General features: G+C 41.0%; 1 protein-coding gene across 11 annotated transcripts in view; it reads left to right on the forward strand.

The window, feature by feature from the left end:
- Nucleotides 1–772: 772 nt before the first annotated feature.
- Nucleotides 773–20,301, forward strand: part of LOC102792598 (band 4.1-like protein 3) — a 28,283-nt gene continuing 8,754 nt past the window's right edge. For 3 of the 11 annotated variants that reach the window (XM_087845851.1, XM_087845852.1, XM_087845856.1), the window contains exons 1-19: nucleotides 773–860; nucleotides 4,691–4,781; nucleotides 4,860–5,033; nucleotides 5,185–5,289; nucleotides 5,361–5,403; nucleotides 5,478–5,553; nucleotides 5,645–5,766; nucleotides 5,858–5,954; nucleotides 6,038–6,125; nucleotides 9,702–9,746; nucleotides 10,436–10,588; nucleotides 12,290–12,387; nucleotides 12,510–12,685; nucleotides 15,078–15,161; nucleotides 15,806–15,910; nucleotides 16,012–16,133; nucleotides 17,458–17,505; nucleotides 17,596–17,625; nucleotides 17,724–17,909. In XM_087845851.1, coding sequence (XP_087701977.1) covers nucleotides 4,701–4,781; nucleotides 4,860–5,033; nucleotides 5,185–5,289; nucleotides 5,361–5,403; nucleotides 5,478–5,553; nucleotides 5,645–5,766; nucleotides 5,858–5,954; nucleotides 6,038–6,125; nucleotides 9,702–9,746; nucleotides 10,436–10,588; nucleotides 12,290–12,387; nucleotides 12,510–12,685; nucleotides 15,078–15,161; nucleotides 15,806–15,910; nucleotides 16,012–16,133; nucleotides 17,458–17,505; nucleotides 17,596–17,625; nucleotides 17,724–17,909 — 1,833 coding nt within the window. In that variant the 5' untranslated portion in view covers nucleotides 773–860; nucleotides 4,691–4,700. Of the gene's footprint in view, nucleotides 861–895; nucleotides 1,089–4,690; nucleotides 4,782–4,859; nucleotides 5,034–5,184; nucleotides 5,290–5,360; nucleotides 5,404–5,477; nucleotides 5,554–5,644; nucleotides 5,767–5,857; nucleotides 5,955–6,037; nucleotides 6,126–9,701; nucleotides 9,747–10,435; nucleotides 10,589–12,289; nucleotides 12,388–12,509; nucleotides 12,686–15,077; nucleotides 15,162–15,805; nucleotides 15,911–16,011; nucleotides 16,134–17,457; nucleotides 17,506–17,595; nucleotides 17,626–17,723; nucleotides 17,910–19,415; nucleotides 19,833–20,301 lie in introns of those variants that run through there. The other 8 variants (XM_087845845.1, XM_087845854.1, XM_087845850.1 and 5 more) reach the window with 6 other exon arrangements.

A 20,301-nucleotide genomic window follows, 5' to 3' on the forward strand; every position in this document is an offset into this window, starting at 1 on the left:
TGCCTCCTGGTGTCTCCATGAGGGTCAGCTTGCTGTGGTTGGGTAGGTGCTGTGGCAGCTATGCAGGGGCTCCATATTTGCATCTGCTGTGTCGTCTCTTGGTTCTAGGTGGGGCGGATGTGGTGCTGGGTGTTGGCAGCGGTGCAACCGGGGAATGAGTGGGGGCTGGTGGGTGCTGCCAGCTTGGCTTTGTGGGGCTTTGGAAAACTTTAAATAACTAGTAAAGCACACAGTAAAGCTGAGCTGATATCCTCTAGTATACTACTGTCTCACAGTCCCCCTATAATCAGATGTCTGCACTTTCCAAGCAGGAACTAGCGAGTACAAACTCTTAGTGAGAAACACCCAAGGAAGAGCAACTGCAGAGCGATGGGTGAGGTTGTCAGATAAAAGTAAATCCAAGAAGCGCTGCAGCACGGGGACCATATATAAGAATTAAAAAGCGAAATAATTTTACATCTTTTTAAAATAAAAATGATGCTTTTAATCAATTAGTTATTCATTTTCAATTTTAATTAATTAACAACACGTTTAACCAATTTCTTAACCTTTTATTTACCGTTTCGGGCTATATAGAAAATTAAAATGGTTAAAATGGGTGATATTATATGAATCTTGGAAAATAAAGGGTTAATGATGTATTTAGTTATTTTATTTTGGCACTGTTGGGGGTCCGTACTCTTCAGCGTAACACTGTTTTCATCTTTATTTAAAAAAACAAATTACATCTGAAAGCACCTTGCGTCCTGACGTCAGCGGTTCGCCACGGCGACACGGTGTGTCGTAGTGAGAGATGACGTGATCAGAAAAAAAGCTGTCCGTTACCGGGAGGAAGAGGGCAAGCGTCCTGCTCAGGACAGGTAAAGATGCCGGGATGATTTACTTAAGCGAGGGAGAAAGAATAGCGATTACTGTTCAGTGATCAGTTGAAGCCACGAGCAGTTTGTTATCGATGATGAGAGAGACAGCGCGAAGGAGCATCATTAGTACTTCATCACACTGCAGCTCAGGGTGTGTGTTTGTTTCCTGCTGCAGGACCACAAAGACTCAAACACGCCGGGACAGTCTCGTCCACCGGAAAAACCGCCGTAGGATATAAAAAATCTTTTTTATATGAAATTACACCAGTAATTGATCCAGAATGAATGTGATATATTAAACAAAGCCGGTTTAGGCTCTGTGTCTGTGGGTCTGTGGATGCTGGCAGCAGATTCGATGAATCAGCTGATATTGTGAAAATCTGTCACTTTATTAGGTACACCGGTCTGTGCAACAGCTCTGCTATAAATGTGACCTCTAATGAACCCAGTAAACTAAATGATGTATTTATCTGCGAGGTCATGGTTAATGACTGTGTTGGACTGAAGTGCTTTTAAAAAATTCTCTTTGTGTCAGAGGCCAACGTCAATATTAAAGACAGCTGTCACCATACAATAGCACTACTGCTACACCCCCAACTCTGCAATTTAGATAAGGTGTGCAGGTATGCATTATAAAGTAAATCGTTATACTCGAGTTTTTCTAATGTGTCATGGGGAATGAGCCTTGCTCATTAGCTTCAGAAACTATTTTATTTATTAACTAATGTTACTTAGTTATGGCTGTAAAGTTTTTTCATGATATTCAGGTAAATTTGATGTAATGATATTTTTGATAATATAGAAAAAGAAAAACTGAAACATGTCTTATCAGTGAGTGCAGGCAGCAGGATCAGTGCAAACAAAAAGAAGGGCATTTCCTGTCTTTTCCAATAAGTTCACTGATGACAGACTACCTAACTCGATGAGTAAATTTGTCAGGATGCAGGTGCAATAAAGTGCAGGTCAAATGTAAGCACTAAAATATCCCAGGTGCTGGAAAATTTAAGTAAAAATGTACCATAACTATTTTAACACATTAACAATACATAAAGTAACTTAACTCTTCAGAAATTGAAGAATGTTTTCTACCTGAGATGTTGCATCTAGGTTTATTTTCTTTTTAAACGGTTACTTAAAAACCAGCTTTCCCACCATGTTACCTTGTTCTTGCATAGTATTTTTAGACCAACCCCTTTTTTTGGTGGGTGGCTGTCATGTACTGACCCTGATCGCTGGTTGCTTCAGTCTCCATGCCAAACTACCCCTGGGCACAATACTGAACCTTAAGGTTCTTATGTAGACGAAGTATAGAGAAAAGTGCAGAAAAGCTTTGTATGAAAAACATTACTAACATGACCTTTTTACCTTAAGTGCTGCTGCTCTTGGTCTCAGACATGTTTGGGCTTATGTCATTGTGGGCAATGTTTTGCATAACTAATGCAAACTAACAAGCACCTCTGATTGTAAGGCGATAGGAGGCAACCTCCCAGCTGCAGCCTGACTGACAGACTGCACTCACTCTCAGAGAGATTGTTGAAGGTTTGGAAACAACTGGTATGTAATTTGTAAATGCAGACAGATTTCCAACATGTTTTCATTAGAGCGAATGAGTCTTTGTCATTTAGCACAACTCGAATTGAGTCAACTCAAATCAATTTACTGACCTTCCAACTAGTAGATGACTCACTATCATCTAATCCACAGCCTCCCAAAGATCCCTGAGGTAGTTAAACAACTCCTTAGTGGCAGTGCCTGTGGTTGGATGAGATTTCATCCTGAGTTTTTCAAGGGTCTGGTTTAGTGGCCTCAGGATCTCATCTCTGTTTTTTCCAATGATGTGGTTTTGTTGGCTTCATCAAGCAATAACCTCCAGCTTGCACTTGGGTCATTTGCATCTAAATTAGAAGGGACTTGGGTGATTATTAGGGAGAAGTCTTTGGCAATGTTTCTCAGTTGGAAAAGGGTGGAGAAGTTTGTCCACGAGTGTGGGGAGATTTGAGTGGCAGATGACAGAAGACTGACGCGCAGTGGTGCAGACTCTGCATCAGTTTGTTGTGGTGAAGAGCGAGCTAGGTACAAAAGTGACAATTTACCTGTTGATCTACATTCTTACTCTCAACAAGATCTGTGTAGTAATCAAAATAATGAGAAGGGCTGAAAGAGTGCCTGGGCTCAGGATTAGAGGTAACGTGAGGAGCTTGGTCATTTGGGAGCTGCTTCCCAGATAAACAGCAGAAAGTGAATATGTGAACATATTAAATGATCAGTACTTGGAGCTAGCTTTATATACTCACTCAATGTTCAGACTTGCATTTTTGTATTTTTACTGTCCTTATGCATGTGTGGTAATATTCACGAATGATCCAAAGTAGTTGGTGCATCATTGCACAAACTGATGCATTTCTGTCTAGCTTCAGAAATGTTTATCATTGTATTTAATTAATGCTCACGTTTTAATACATGCTGCTGCTCATTTCTCATGGACTTGCACACACTTTGATGTATTCTTGCACCTTGCTTGTGCAACATCATCGGGGACCAAATGTTTTGACCATGGAACAAAGTTAGTTTTTCGGGCGACCGTGGCGCAGGAGGTTGGGAAGTTGTGTCCTTGGGCAAGACACTTTACCCTACCGCCTACTGGTGATGGCCAGAGGGGCCGATGGCGCGATATGGCAGCCTCGCTTCTGTCAGTCTGCCCCAGGGCAGCTGTGGCTACAACTGTAGCTGCCTCCACCAGTGTGTGAATGTGAGAGTGAATGAATGGTGGAATTGCAAAGCGCTTTGGGTGCCTTGAAAAGCGCTATATAAATCCAATCCATTATTTCATGTAATTACATTCAAATATTATTTTCTACATTTGTGTGATATAGTGAAGAGGATCCACAAGGACTTCACAAGATGCAAAAACAGACATTTTGTTTAGAAACTGATTCCATGAGCCAAATTTAATAGCAAAACATTGAAATAGAAACTAAAAAAAAAATCTGTGTCACAAAAAAGGCGCTTATGAAATAAGAGGCCAAAAGGGCAGGAGCTTGAGCCGTGCCTGGAGTGTATTTGTGCGCTCCCAGTGCAGAATACAGAGGACCTACAGGAAACATGATGTGTGTAATTTCTGTTATCATATTGAAGAACAACTTGACCCTAAACAGTTCAGTAATAACCTCAATCCAGTCTGAACTAATTCTGGTTTAGTTTGGTTCAAGTTATTATTAAGTTTGAATATTGATTTAGGATACAGTTTCATGCACTCTGTGCAAGCCAGTTAACAGTAATTTTATAGATTAGATAAAAGTATGAATAAAAAACAACAACAACATCGCCATTGTCTGTCAGACTCCAAACCACATTACATCAGCTTGTATTTTAGCCTTAATCCCTCCCTCCGCTCCCTCATGTTGCCATGGCAAACCATCACCTGACAGCTGGATGGGGGTCAGGCTGTTCAGTTTGATGAGACAGAATAATCGGGTGTTATTCAATCAAATTCAAACTTTGTGTTTGAATCAGGTTTACTTGTTTCTCTTGTGACTGTAAATGAAATATCTTTGGTGAAAACACTGACTGGTCATCCTACATCACCAATATTTGTGACGTTTTGACTGACAGTGACTGATGCTTTATTGTGAAAGTGTGAAAATACTGCTAAATGCAGTGTGTCGCATACACAGCTTATCATTATCCTTTTCTACTCCTTTCAACATAAAACATTATAATGTTTATTACTACTATATCTGAACCCAGCGTTTATGTGACATTCAGACAGTGTTTTCTCATGCTTTAACACCACAAAACTCTATGGTAACCATGTTATTAATATATGGCAGGTGACTCACCATGACGACAGAGCTAGGTGAAGCCCAGCCCACAGAGGCGGAGTCTTTCCCTGAAGCCGCCAACCACTCCACACCGAAACAGGTAAAAACACAAAGGATAGAAGGATCAGTAAACATCATGAGATCAATACTGCTGTGACATCACTTCCTACTTCCTTAGGGTGAGAAGGGTGGTGTGTCCCAAGCTCAGAGCTCCTTGGCAGAGGACTCAGCCAGTAACCTGTCGTCAAGCAGCTGGATTGCTCGCTCTCCTGCTAGAAACTCACTGAGCTTTAGAAGAATGCAGGCCAGTGTGACCCTGCTGGATGGCTCCATGTTCACCTGCACCGTGGAGGTGAGATGGCTTGTTCATGTAAAGGGGGATGGAAATGAGGAAAACGTGAAGACAGATGGAGTACCGATAAAAGATATAAATCACAATCAGGAGGGAGATAGCCCAAAATGACAAACAGTAAAATCACCGACCCATTTCTGTCTGTGCTTAGAAACAAGCTCGAGGTCTGCAGCTGTTTGAGAAGGTTTGTGAACACATAAACCTGCTAGAGAGAGACTACTTCGCTTTGTCCTTCAGAGATGCTGACAATAACAAGGTACCTGTCCACCCGCCCATCTGTTTACTGTCTTCCACCTGTCTTTCTAACCTCTGACCTTTTCATTGTAGAACTGGTTGGATCCAGGAAAGGAGATGAAGAAGCAGGTCAGAGGTCAGTATGGTCCCACAGCAAGTTCGGCAGGTTAACCCTGTGCGTTGTACAACTCATCGCTGTCTGTCTCACAGGCGTTCCCTGGAACTTCTCTTTTAATGTGAAGTTTTACCCTCCTGATCCTGCACAGCTGTCTGAGGACATCACCAGGTAGGCTCACACACCTGTCAATCAAAGCTTTACAGTGCATGTCTCACTTGTTTCCATGTATGATGACGCTGATAATTTTTTCTGCCTTCAGGTACTTCCTGTGTCTCCAGCTCAGACAGGATATAGTTTCTGGTCGTCTTCCTTGTTCGTTTGCAACTCACACCATCCTCGGCTCCTACACAGTCCAATCAGAGCTTGGAGACTATGATCCCGGTACTCACTCTGCCCTATTATACTACTGTGACCTCTCTGTCCACATTTCTCTCTCACTCTGACCGCTCGTTCGTCTGTTTACATATTTCAGATGACTGTGGTGCCGACTACATCAGTGAATTGTGCTTTGCTCCGAATCAAACTAAAGAAATGGAAGAGAAGATCACAGAGCTGCACAAATCCTACAGGTTTGTCACCGCACATATTTTTTTCTAAGCGGTGTCAATATTCAGAGCAGCAACATTTTTTAAGTGTATGACTGTGTTTTTAGAGGAATGACTCCAGCTGAAGCAGAGATGCATTTCCTGGAAAATGTAAAGAAACTTTCCATGTACGGAGTCGACCTCCATCATGCAAAGGTAAAGACACTTATTTAAAAAATAGCAACAACTTAGTTTCTACCCTAAATCATCACAATAGTGATCGGTAATCTATACCAAACCTGCATGTTTCCACCTGCACACAGATAAAATTGAGGCATTATAAATACTTAGTAATATTGCAAGTCATAGATAATTCAGGCAGCTACCAGTTATTTAGTATTTGTGTGACAAGGACTAGCTATGCATCATGAAGCATTTACAAATGAAATGGAACGACTCCAGCAGTTCATAAATACACAAGTGTCAACATTATATTCTTAATAGATGTTGTAGTGATACAGCAATTCATGATTCGTCAGGTCTTTAGAAAGCATTTTCTTAAAGGGTGAGGCTGTCACGAGGGTGGCCCGACGTCCTCTAGTCCAGCGGTCCCCAACCCGGTACCGGTCCGTGAGTCGTTTGGTACTGGGCCGCGAGAGTTGAGGCTCAGGTGTGAAATGTATAGTTTTCAGGGTTTTTATCGGTTTTCAGCGTTATTTTGTTATCGTTTTTATCGTTTACTCGGTTTTCCTGGGTCTTTTCACGTGTGTTATGAATAAATTTTATTTTTTTCGGTACCGGTACTAGTTTTATTTTGTTGCATTTATCCGCGACACCTCAAAGACCGGTCCATCGTCGGGCATAAACCGGTCCGTGGCGCAAAAAAGGTTGGGGACCGCTGCTCTAGTCCTCACTGCCCAGTAGAGACTGGTATTTCCCACAGAATACCAGAACTGGCAGGGCCATCGCTGGTTTTAGCTTTTTGGTTCATCCTGAGCTTATGTGACAGAATTTGATTTTCCTGGTGTCTTTGGTTTCAGGCCTCTGCCGGCTCATCTTTTAATTCCCAACACATTACCCAGGCCTTATCAGCAACTGACAACCAGCATGCTTTATTTTTTACATTGAGATTTGATGTGTTTTCAAAGTGGTTATTTAATGTTTTAAGCAGTGTGGAATCAGCTGATTCCCAGGTCAGGTGCAAAGCACTTATTGATTTCACTGAACAAAACATGTATATCTGAAAGAAAATGACAGATTTAACTACTGGTAGCCGAGCTAGGATCCAGAGGCTTTCACCGTTAATTTTAACTGATGTCAGTTGTGAGATTCGACTCGATTTGAGCACTGTTCGTCTTCTTTATCCTGACCCCACGATTATTAAATGTGCTCAGACCGTGCACACAGTGTGTTTTGGTTTCTGGACCCAACAATCTGATCAATATGGGTGGCCCAGTTCCTGTCAAGAGTCAATTACATGTGAGTGTGTTTGTATGCATGTGTGTGCATATTTGTTGACAGTAATGGTTTTTCCATCAAGGCTGTTTTCCACTGATTCACTGTGTATGAAACACACATCACAGAATGACAATTTCGAAGAATGGATTTCATTCTCTGCATTTTGTGTCATTTTGTGTGTGTGTGTGTGTGTGTGTGTTATCATTTAGTGCAGCTACAGGTTTGCAGGATTTTGAAGATGACCTCTATGTCCAGTTGATGGAGGAATCTAACCAGTATATTGATTCAAACTGAATTCAAACAGCCAGAGCAATGACAGGAGAAAAGTCCCACAGCAAGTAATATGGCTGCATCCCACAGCTAGCAGTTCAATATTCAGGCCACAGAGTAATCACTTTGCCGCACTTGTCTGGAATTATACCGCGTTTATCTGCTAGTGCCATCCCTCCACATTTCTTCAGATTAACTCTCTGTTAAAAAAAAAAAAAAGAAAGGTCACACCACGGAGCAGGAAATGTGAGTGTACATTAGCACAATCCCCCTGATGATATATATGCTCCTCTTAGCTCTCCATTTAGCTCCAGCTTTTGTCTCCTCCAAAGCTCCTTTGGGACAACAGGCCTTGCTCCAGGCTGAACAACTGTCGGCCTGTGCAGATTTTTCATCACTTTGTATGTGTAAAGGAAAAACACAAGCCAACTTCATATGAAAACAAAAAAAATCAGGTGCTTGTGCTGTAATATCCTCACCATGTTACCAGAAAAACAAAACTTATGACATTCCCTTTCTTTCAGCAGTTTATACTTGTTGTGCTATAGAGGAAAATGCCATTAAATGTAATTAATTTTTCATCTTATTGTTACTTTTTGTCACCCCAATTTTCTCGTTTTTGCCTTTGTTTTTTATATACCACCTTTAGCATGATTCATCCTATTTCCCATGGAGCTTGTGCTCTGCTGAGGCAAAGCTCAAATCCTGCAATCACAGAATTGTTGATCATGGTTTCCAGGATTTATTATAAGACACGAGCATGTGCACTTATCTTGGATGATTGAATCCATCTCGACTTACTTAGTTCTCCCGAGTCATTCATACATCAATCCATTTTCATAGTTGCTTTTCTATTTCAGGATTGCAGAGGGGCTGGGACCTATTCCACTCAATGGGTGTCCAGCCTCGGCCAATCTTGATGCAAGAACAACAGCCTTTTTTTCCCCTTGACTTTACCACTTTACCATTTACATTATTTTATTTTATTTTATTTTTTACATGTTTCTTTGATATAATGAAGAACGATAGCAAGGATCTCGTATGTTGCAAACACTTTTATAGGAAAATAAATAAGAATTTAGTAGCCAATGACTGCTAAACACTGACACTCTGCCTAATATCGCATAGAAGTAAAGGCAGAGCATCTGAACAAGAGCACACTTCTGAAGCTGAGGGTGGAGAATTAGTGGATTCAAATATGAAGATGAGGCAAAAAACTGCAAAACAACTGGACATACTGGCCAAGGTCTATGGCTCAAATGTACCTGTGGAAACAAATATTCAAAGAATCTTCTCCGAGAGTTTTAGTCTATACATTTCTCACAAAAACTTAAGAAAACTCTCCCAGTAACTCTACTGTGGACGGGCCTTTAGGCTTATTACGTTGTTTGGTAAGTTAAGTAAAAAAATGTGTGACTGGTTGTTAATAAAAACGTGTTGCAGACTTGATGTGGATGCACAGACGTCCATGCACATGCTGATAATTCATTTTACCTTTTTGCTGTATTCAGTTATTAACCATCTGACAAACAGAGAAAACCACTCAGCTTTTTTCTCCAGCAAGGCTGCAACGTCTGTGAATTCTCTTTTGTAAATTTATAACGTGTAAAATGAAATGACCTGCTTCACAAAATCAGAATTTTGCAGGCTGTAAAAGACAAAGTCGTCGCTCCCGCGCTGTTGTATTTTTCCAGTTGTTAAATATCATTGAAGTCATTACTTAAATTTTTGCTGCCATGGTGTTATTATGCTCCGTAGGAGATAGGTGCACCTGTCTAAGACATCCTGCTTGATGGAAACATGCTAAAAGTGGCGCATGTGCATGTGATCAGTGAGCAGCTTCATTTAAACAAAGATGAAGAAACTTGCTTGCACTGAATGACAGTAAGCTAAACACTGATGGTTAGCGCTTGCAGGGACGGTAGCATCACCCTTTAATGTTTTTATGTACAATGGTGTTGTATAAAACTGGTATAACTTTAGACCAGCTGTTCTGTTGTTGCTCGGTTTTTTGTTTTGTTTTTTTATTTGTTTGTCATCTGTCTGTTTGTCTGAACGGAGTAGATGATAGGAAGCGGCTTTGTTTGCCTGTCTTCAGCTAAGTCAGAGGTAAGACTCTTTCCTGTGTGTAGGCGTGTTTATATGTGGTTGTATTTTAAATGTGTATGTGTGTGTTAATCCAAACATTTTCATCTGGATGTTACTGTTTTTTTGTAGAGTTAGTTATTCATAAACAGCTCCTGACTTCACAGTAAGCCTTAAATCCACCTCTGTGCTCCCATTTTAAGCATCAAGTAGTGCTGATTAAAAGACACAACTGAGAAAACTGAGGCTGCTTGTCTAATGTAACACTTGATATTCTGATTCTCTCAGAGCTGTGATCACAGTTTAAATCTCTCATGTGTCCAGAATAGAACTGCAGTCTAAAGAAGTTTTGAACGCTATAGTTTTATATAGATTTCAACAGCTCAACTCAGATTCAGACCTGCACCGAAAAGGAAAATACCAGCGGCATTATAAGAAGCTCTAAAAACATTGAAAAAACCAAATAAGCAAATTTTCTTAGCTTTGCTGTTTGTTTTTTTTAATCAAACTGGTGATGCTGCATCTTCATGTAATACAGACTGCTGGAATTGACTTAGAAAGATGTTTAGCCACTGCTTCAAATAGCTTCCCAAATAAACACGATTCATTTCTCCCAAAAGTTTTTTGCTTTTAGGATCCATCTACAATGATAAACATGACTGGAGAGTTCTGTGTTAGTTTGGGAACCATGGTGTTTTTGTGTATTTGTGCAGGACTCAGAGGGTGTGGCCATTATGCTGGGTGTGTGCAATAGTGGTCTGCTGGTCTACAGAGATAGACTGAGGATCAACAGGTTCTCGTGGCCAAAGATCCTGAAGATTTCGTACAAAAGAAACAACTTCTACATCAAGATCCGACCAGGAGAGGTAAGAACACACACTGATGACTGGCCACAAGGTGGCTTTATTTCACTCACTGTTAAACAGTATTATGATACATCTATGTTGATATATCTATGTTACACTGACCCTTATGCTGTCCTTCAGCAGCGTAATGTGTCTGTAATGTTACTTAGTCCCTGCAAAATGCTCAAGCATAGTTTGACAACTGAATGATGGGCCATTTCATATCCAGGTGTCGACTGTTTCCTCATTATTTTTACAACAGTTTTCTAAAATAAATGGTCTTGAGTTGATAGCATTTGGTTACGTCTCATAATTAGCAAAAAACATAAACATAATAATTTGAGTGTTTTGAAAGGCGCTTTCAAATAAAACTTATTATTGTTATTGTTATTGTTATTATTAATAATAATAATTAGCACAAAACATAATTTTCAAAGATTGAAAAAATTCAGGCAGTAGCAAAATAAACATGCTGTGTATTCCTGCTTAAAAAGAATTATGTCATTCGTAAACTTCTCTAGTGCTGTTTCTGTATTACAGTCGACTCTAAATCCTGAGTGAAACTGTTTGCACAGTGCGCAAAGTGGGAGTCACTTTTAACCTGGTAACAAATAAACAAGTGTGGCTGAGCTGCTCATCCTATTGCTAAGCACAGACACACTTCAAAGAAAACTTGTTTACATTGCTCGTATCAGCAGCATGCATTTTTAATTTCTCTTTGATATTTGGGCATATTGGGGCCCGATGAATGTAAAAACAAAGAATCACCAGATTTTCTTTTTTTTTTTACCTTATTTTTATTTTTAAGAAAAATAAGAGCCACATATGAGGATATTCGTTTAATATTTTGATAGAACAGTAGCAGTATAATGTCCTCGTAAAAGGTTTTCAGGCCCTTGTAGAGCAAAATTGAGTATTTTGGTCTAAATAACCCAAAATGTGATGTCCACATATGTGGACGCCAGGTCACACACCACAACAGCAGATTAGCGTGTTCACATTACTGCAGATCCTTCTGTCGGTCAATACCGCCCTCCACTCTTCCCACCTCACAAAAAAAGAGCTGAAAATGATAAAACTCTTCCACTCACTCCAAACCCAGAGTGGGCGTGGATCCGTTTTCTATCTGAGGACCAGGGCCTTAATCTTGGATGTTTCTCACCAGTGTGGTTTATATTCAGATACACACCACTTCACTGCTAGTTCATCATATGATGACTAGACCACAGACCATGGTTAAGACCATCCCCTGCTGCTTGGCTGGACACAGAAATTCTTTCCATAAAAATTACAAAGAGAATCTTTGACAAAGAGCAGCTCTGGCAGAGTCCATCAGCCACCGCTGAACTCCCGTGCACACTTGAGTAAGGTCAAGAGCTGGTCCAAACCCATTGCTTTTAATCACTACAACTGATGGATGGACGGACACTCCTCTCTGAGACCCTGGCACAGATTATTCCAGGGAGACATTCTCTGGGCCTCTTTCCAGAAAAGAGGAACCCCGCCTCCAGTCTCCCCGTCCAGAGTTACTGCTTCAGACCTGCAAGAATGCTGTAGAGGCTTGTAAACCAGAAACACCCCACCTTATTCAGACATCACATTCAAAATGTGTCTGAATTTAGTTTCGTGATATTGGTATAGGATGTGCGAGAGTGACACCTACTGATGGGTTTATTTTAAAGCTAAGATGTTGATAAATAATCTGTCTCTCTCCGTCTTCAGTTCGAGCAGTTTGAGTCCACCATTGGTTTTAAGCTGTTCAACCATAGAGCTGCTAAGAGACTCTGGAAGGTGTGTGTGGAACATCACTCCTTTTTCAGGTCAGTCGAGATCATCCCTGATCCCACCCTGTCTGTGAGCTTGTTTTTCAAATTCTCCTCATCTCATCTCCCCTTGCTCATCTCCATCTTATTCTCTTCCCTGTGTGTCTCTCCTCTCTCAGGCTATTATCACCAGAAGAAACTCCTAAGAAGTTCCTGACTCTGGGTTCAAAGTTTCGTTACAGCGGTCGGACTCAGATTCAGAGTCGCAGAGCCAGTGCTCAGATATCCAGACCAGCACCGCATTTCCCACGATGTATCAGCAAGAGGAGCATGTTGAGCCGCAGTTTAGATGGAGGTACTCGTGAATTCTGCATCAGTTATGTTTCCCAGAGTGCTAACAGGGTTAACATTGGTTATTAGTATTGCGCATTGTAAACAGTTTGCAATGAGAGAACTGGTCACTATAGCTCTAGTTGTATCATACTGGTCCAAGTAGTAATACTAGTAATAATAGTGCATCCAACTGTACCAAGTTTGGAAGTCAAATTTTTCCTTGTATTTACTGGAATATTCCGAGTACTAGACCTGTACTACAAAGGAGGAATGGGGAATTGTTTTTCTTTCCAAGGCCAACTAGGTCAGTCCATATTTTTTAATGTTGCACCAACATTGTCCATTTATATGAATATGGTACTCACTGTTTTATAAGTATTAATTGTAATCTTGGTTACTGGATTTTTGTGAAGCCACATAACAAAAACATATGGATACTTTTTGTGTTAGCTAGCTCAGCAAAGTCAAAATCCCCAGTCGGAGATGATCAGTAGTTCTGTGTGGAGTAGTATGCACTGTGCTGACAGCTGGTTAAGTAACTGAACCAAGGTTTGTGTCTATGTTTTCTATGTGTGTATGCTCCATGTCATTCTTTCTTTCCAATTGTCGCACAAATGCAGTGAGCCACAGTCAGATTTCACCATGTAAATACTGGTGAGGCCACATCCTTTGCTCACTCCAGTAGCAAACTGCTCATGACCAGCACAAGGCATTTGGAATAATGGGTTTCATTGTTGCATTGTATTGTGAGTTTGTCTTCTCTCTACCATAAACTCAGTTTTATGCTTACTACTAGGGGTGCAACGATACACAAAATTCACGGTTCGGTTCGATACTTTGGTGTCACGGTTTGATATTTTTTTGATACAAAAAAATGTTCATGCCTTTTTAATTTGTCATTTATTAAAATTATAAATATATATTTTAACTCAAAAGTACAGTTTTTAAATTTAATGTTGCTGAAACAACAAAGTAATAAAAAAATAAATCTATCTGATTGAGAAATCACTCATCTTTGGAAAAGAGAGTTTATTTTTCAAAATAAAAGCTATACTATACGCTTCTTCTGGGCTATATTCTCAGCAGCATATTAAACATATCAGGTCCCCATAAGGAGAATCATGTGCTAACGGCTGTCTAAATGACTCGGGTAAAGTTTGTAGCATGCGTGCTTGTTGTTTTTGTCTGCTTCCACTTGTCTTTGCACGAGGATGATGTCAGCGTAAATGTGCAGTCATATTCGTTGTGTTCCCACTAGTGCTGTCAGCGTTAATCTCATTGAAATGATGTTAACGCCACAACACGGCAAATCTCCGTTAACGAGCTACCGCGGATCGCCCCGTGCGTGGGGCTGGACGGCCAACACGTTAACGAGCTAACTGCGCTAACACACTAGTTCCCACCAATGTAATTGAGCATTGCGTGGCACATCCGACATACTGTTTTACTTTTGTCCATGACGCGCTTACCTTCAGGGTCATACGTCACATGAAAACCAAAATAGTTCCAAACGCCACATCTGAATGAGGGTGGGGGAGGTTCAATTTGCCATGTTGCAACGAGAGCTTAACTTCTGTCTGCTAGCTTGCCCTGCGCTCAGTGAATCTGCGTTCGACTACTCCACCTAGGCTGCACTGTCGAGCGCAGATCCACTGAGCGCTCAACACAGACAGCACCGTCAGAAGGAAAGTTGATAAAATAAATTAAAAATTTTGTATTGTTCGATACATATGCGTACCGAACCGAAAGCACTGTATGAACGGTTCAATATCGATACGAGTATCGTTGCACCCTTACTACCTATACTTTCCCCCCCCCTCTTAACTTTCCCCTTACCTCACAACTGTTTGTGACAAATGGCTGCCCTTCCTGGTTCGGACAGAGGTTTTTTTCCTGTTAAAAGGGAGTTCGTCCTCCACACTGTCACCAAGTACTTGCTCACATAGGATTGTCTGTTCTTTGGAGTTTTCTCTCCAGTATTGTGGGACACTGAGTCAACAGCTGTTGTGAAATGGCGCTCTTTCAATCAGACTGAAATGAATTATATGAAGAAGACTGTTAGGTACTGGCTCTATGCCTACTGCATAATTTTAAAAGTGTCATTTGTATGTACAGTCCAGGAGAAAATCTTTTTTGCTTTTTTTTGGTTTAAATGGGGGTATATTATTGTATTTATATCCTGTTTTTGTTTCCTATATACTCCTAACAAAAAAAAAGAGCCATTATAAACCTGCATAAAGATGCACTTGTTCAGCATAAGTTACTCTAGAGTTCTAGCCAGGTTGAAAACAAGCAACCATCCTGACTCTAGGTTTAGCATACCTCACTAACCCATTAGCCTTACGCTTAGGTTCAGCACTGACTGATCAGTTCATTCTTCCTCAGTATTTGACCAGTTTGTGATTGGTTCTCAGCTTCACAGACTGGACCTACCTCCTCTCCGATTGTCTCTCAAGCCATCACAGCTTCCCCAAAAGTCAATGGTGGCACTCACACAGGTAGTGCTCAATACTGCAGTTGCACTGCTACTGGCTGCTGTGGTACTGCTCTGTGACTGGGCTCCGACCGCTTTATTCAGCTTGTTCAGGAATGCCGTGTACTTGGTTACTCTGCTTCACTCTGATACACCTGATAACAGCCGTACATTTCTGTTCATTCTGCTCACATGCACTCAGACTTGCATCCTGTTTTCAGCAGAATGCAAAAGTATTACATGTTTGTCACATGTAAGGTAAAACAACCATATCGCTCAAATAAACCTGTTGCCAATATTTTGATGTCCAGATAATTATCTGACAGAATTTACCAGTCTCTGTGCACGGTTATGTTGACGCTACTTATTAGCCCCATTAACCACACAGCTAACAGAGCTCAATGAGCCGTGATATTCAAAATAATATGCGGTCATGGCTTGGTGGTGGTTCTGAATGCTGATTGGCCCAGGCTACTGTGCATGCACCCTGAGCTGTTAATTGGCTGAGTGTGCCATTACTCTGACAGAGAAGTCGTGATGCTTGGCTGCTGATGAGAACAAACACAGCTTGAATGAGCATCGTAGTGGTTGCTGTCTTTACTGTTGTACCTGTTGATGTTATTGTGATGACATCAGGGCTGGTGCACTTCTCTGTGTGTGTGTATGTAGATATGGGTTCTGGGCTGTATGGAGCATCTAAAGCCATCGCCATCAGTGACCTCATCACAACAGTAACACCTGAGAAGAGAATGGAAGAGAGCAGTGAAGTTCAAGGTAAGAAACAATGTCGGTGGTTGATCTTGAACCAGACACTTAATCTGTCAAATTATCTAAGCCCTTGCACAAACTTCTCTTTTTTTCCTATGTCATCCTAGTGGAGGAGGTGCAGGAAGTGGAGAACGTGAATGAAAAGGAGCAAGAGGAGGAGGAAGAGGAAACCAAAGAAACAGAGATTTCACAGCAGAGTACTCTCACTCCTCCGAAAATAGACACCAAAGTAATTGTCTCACCTGTCAACCCAGTCTGACCAGTTTTCTATTGCTGTGTGAAAAACTAGATTTTGGGCCCCATGTTTCATGTTGTGCTGTGTGGCAGGTAGGGTGTAGGACCCACCTACACCCTCATCCACCTTAAACACAGCTTTAATCCTGAAAACAAACTCTTCATGGGAAATAATCTTTCCAAAATAAACCAAAACCTTCAAACACAAAACTAGAAACTAAACTGGGGACAGGAACACGAAACAATAATGTGAGTACAACACAACACAGGGCAAGGAAAACACAGGACTTAAATACAGCTGGGAGAAATCAAACTTAACGAGACAAGGGAAGCAAAACTAGACACTGACATGAGACACGGACTTTCAAAGTAAAACAGGAAGCACAACAGGCACAGACACTGAACAAAACCTACACTAAACTCTTAACCAGAATTAAACTGAAACATAGGATACAGAATAGTAACAAAATACAAGAAACTAAAAATGCCCACAAACATTTAAAATGGTGTGTTAACCCCATACAGGTGCCATCCTTCTCCTTAAATCAAGTTTGTGTTACTCCCAGCAGCTCGTAAAATGAGAAACATACATATACATATAATACAAACGTAATAATAATCTGACATTCCTACTGAAGTTCTCCATGTGCTCAACTTTATATTTAGTTTTTATAAAAGTAGATGTTTTTACCATTTGAATCCTCGGTTAAAGAGCAGCTTGCAGGTTAAAGATTCTCTTTATTTGCATATAATATTTGTTAGGAATCAGTTTGGGAGTGAACACATGCGTTTTACATGGTTTGCAAGACAATTATTTGGTGGTTTGTGCAGGGGAAGAAAGGACTTTGCTGCTGTTTCAGTCATGAAAGAAATACATGCGCGGTTAATTTAAGTTCCTGGATGTATGAAGCCTTGATTAGAATTTAGAAGCCAGAACTGTATGATGCTAATAGCTGGTGTAGTTCTTTCACTAGTGTCATGGGTCGGTGAGAGACACAGTTTAACAAAAACCCATTTCCTGTTGCTGATATCGACCTCATCAGCTACTCTCTCTCCTGTTGCAGTCAAGCAGAGGTGGACAGAAACTCTGCTACAAAAACAACTTTAAAGGGTTTTTTCAATATGTGCATTTTTGCCTCATTGCTTAATTTTCCGTCTGAGGTCCCAAACCTGCAAGTTGCTCTTTGAAACTATTTCAGATCCTTCCACACTTCATTTCTCAGCAGAAGGCGAACTAACTGGTTTTGATCTGGAGGTTATATTTGCACTGATAATTCAAATTAAACGTTTTCTTTGCTTACTTACTTTTTCTTGTTCAGACTGAGCTAACTGATACTGCTGTGGACGAAGACCTGACAGCTACTGAGGTACACATCTGTGATCGTGTGGTTAATAATTCCACTGTGGAAAGACTTGTTAACATAACCTGTCTCTCTGCCTACCTATCTATCTGACAGTCTGACCAAGATGAAGATTTGAAAACTCAGGTAATACCTGAACTATTTTTTCTTCATATGTGTTGATCCCTCTTCTGTCCTCACTATGTCTTCTGTCTCATCTTACATCTCCCCCTCTCTGTCTTTAGGGAACATTGGGTAGTCCTGAGGAGATGCAGAAACCTCAGAGCACCATTAGCGCCCTCAGACGCTCCTTTTTAGAGGGAGGAGAAGGAGAAGGAGGAGGAATGACAGAGTGGGAGAAGCGTCTGGCCTCGTCACCTCTCCGAAGGGTCGATGACTCCCCAATGATTGAACCTCTGGAGCCCGATGAGGTGAGACAGTCATGGATGGGTTATCTTGTGGCATTGGGTTCACAGACACCTGCAGTTGGTAAATATTGTTTCAGTGCTGTGATTAATTGTGATGCAGTACATTGCCACAGTTTGTGGGTCAAATATTTACAATACATATCTTTGAAGTTAAAGTGTTTTTTTTTCTTCAGGTACCTTTTTTTTGGTAATGTGTGTAAAGCTGTGCTCACTTGCATAAAAGTGTTGCACTACAGGAGCCGGTGCCATTATCCCAATTTGCTGTTAGCATGTTGATAAGAAAACTAATCCCAATCTTATCTTTCAGATGTCGGCGTTGCAGACATTTAGACTGTCTCAATAGTTTTGAAAATTCTTCATGGGCCCAAGTTAACCAGCCCCAAGGAAAACAGAGAAACTTTCCACCCCCAATAGCAGGAGATGAAAATAGATCTACAGGTCACATGTCTATGTGCTTGTTGTTACCTCCTGTTGCCAGTTATAAACGAGAAATATTGATCTGTATCTCAAAGCTGATTGATTTATGACCCTTACGATCAGTAGAAACTTCCTAGAAGTTTAGTCAAAGGAGCTTGCAAAGAAAAGCGTCTGGACTTCTTTAAGTTGCTTGAAGACGTTTCACCTCTCATCCGAGAAGCTTCTTCAGTTCTAAGGTCAAAAAGGACCCCTTGATCAGGGGGTCCTTTTGTCCCTCTGTGGGGGGATACTCCCACTAGGTTTAAATCTGGGACTCTCCACCATTTGACCTTAGAACTGAAGAAGCTTCTCAGATGAGAGGTGAAACGTCTTCAAGCAACTTAAAGAAGTCCAGACGCTTTTCTTTGCAAGCTCCTTTGACTACGATGACCTGGATGACTGAGAACCTTCCTTCACAGACATATTCCTAGAAGTTTAGTTGATCTTCAGCTCAACAACAGTAGAATTTAAGCTGAAACTCGTGGAACTTGAATAAAACCTCAATGTAATATCAAATAAACTTTGGATAAGCCTTGGTGAGAAAGATGGCGTTCAGTATCTCGCCCATTCAACATTCACACAGGCAGACAGAGCTGATCTGCATCTGTCTGGCTTCACCGCTGCTACTTTGAGTCGTTAAACTTCCCACTGTATTTGTGTATTGTGTTACAGCCCAACCAGTTTCACTATAGTTTCAGAGAATGAAATTCTACTGTTTTATTAGTCTGTAATTTAGCACTAGTTAGCCAATAGCACTCATACCATTTACAGTATGTATGAAGCTTGTACTGTTTGTATTATTTGTTTATAACACTACATCCTCTCAACAAAACATAGTAACTTCTAGCAACAATCAAACAAAGGAAAAACAAAGAAATATGGCAGCAACCAAATCAGGTGTTATGCTTTAAAGTCCAAAATGACTGGATTATTGATGTCATGATGGCTATATCTTTCTTTTACACCGTCTATGCTCAGGAAACTGCTCTCGTATGTCACATGATTTCTTGCTGAGTCTGTGCTTATTTAATATTGCTTACCTGTGCGCTCCAGGAGGGCGGGTTCATGACAAACCAAGCTCGTCCTCAGCCATTCAAAAAGAAGAGCTACACAGTGGGGCAGACTTACTGCACGGTCTCTGGCAGGGTTTTTACCATGACGATCATGGATGACAGCTCTGATGCTACCATGACAACAGCAAGTGTCAAACCCCGCCAACAAGCTCAACGCATTTCACAGCTCACTGCTGACGATGACATCACAGAGGGACCGCTGATTGCCATCCCTGAGGTGAAGACTCCGACTTCACCTTCGGACCTGCCACCTGTTGACAACAGACAAATGATTAGTGTGGCTGAAGGTCTCGACTTCTGTGGGGTCTCTGTGAAGTCCTTCCCTGCCACCCCTACATCCTCACTGGACAAGCTAAGCCCCATCTCTGGCAGGAAATCACCTTTCATGGCAGCAGTGGTATGCTGATTGGTTGGTTGGTGGTCAGCATGAAAACAAGCATGAAAACAACAACCTGGCAGCAAAATGTTAACCTCTGCAGCACTGACACAGGAAGCGTGGCTTAACACTGGCTCGTCTGAGCTAGTTCAAACTGAATGTCTTGAGCTCCAAAAGACTGTAGATATCTGAGGGACCAGAGTATCAGGAGACCAGGATCTCCACCTGGTGAACTAGGTCTCCTGGTGGTCTGAAAAGGAGATGCTGCAGAAAAGTTGATTTTCCATCAGAAAAAATTGATTACAGGATTTTAATCACAATTGATGCTGGATTAGATCATAATGGATGTTCTGCTCTGTTGTGATTGGTTGTTTTGCATCTTTTGTGGCATTAGCTGATTTCCACGTAATGTGTGTTTTAGTCTTGTTGCTGACAGGTAGTTTAAAAAAACCAAAAGTTTTTCTTATTTAAAGATTACATGATTCCAGCA

This window comes from Neolamprologus brichardi, chromosome 9 (assembly GCF_056152115.1).
Source record: "Neolamprologus brichardi isolate AB-2024 chromosome 9, ASM5615211v1, whole genome shotgun sequence".
Classification (NCBI taxonomy): domain Eukaryota; kingdom Metazoa; phylum Chordata; class Actinopteri; order Cichliformes; family Cichlidae; genus Neolamprologus; species Neolamprologus brichardi.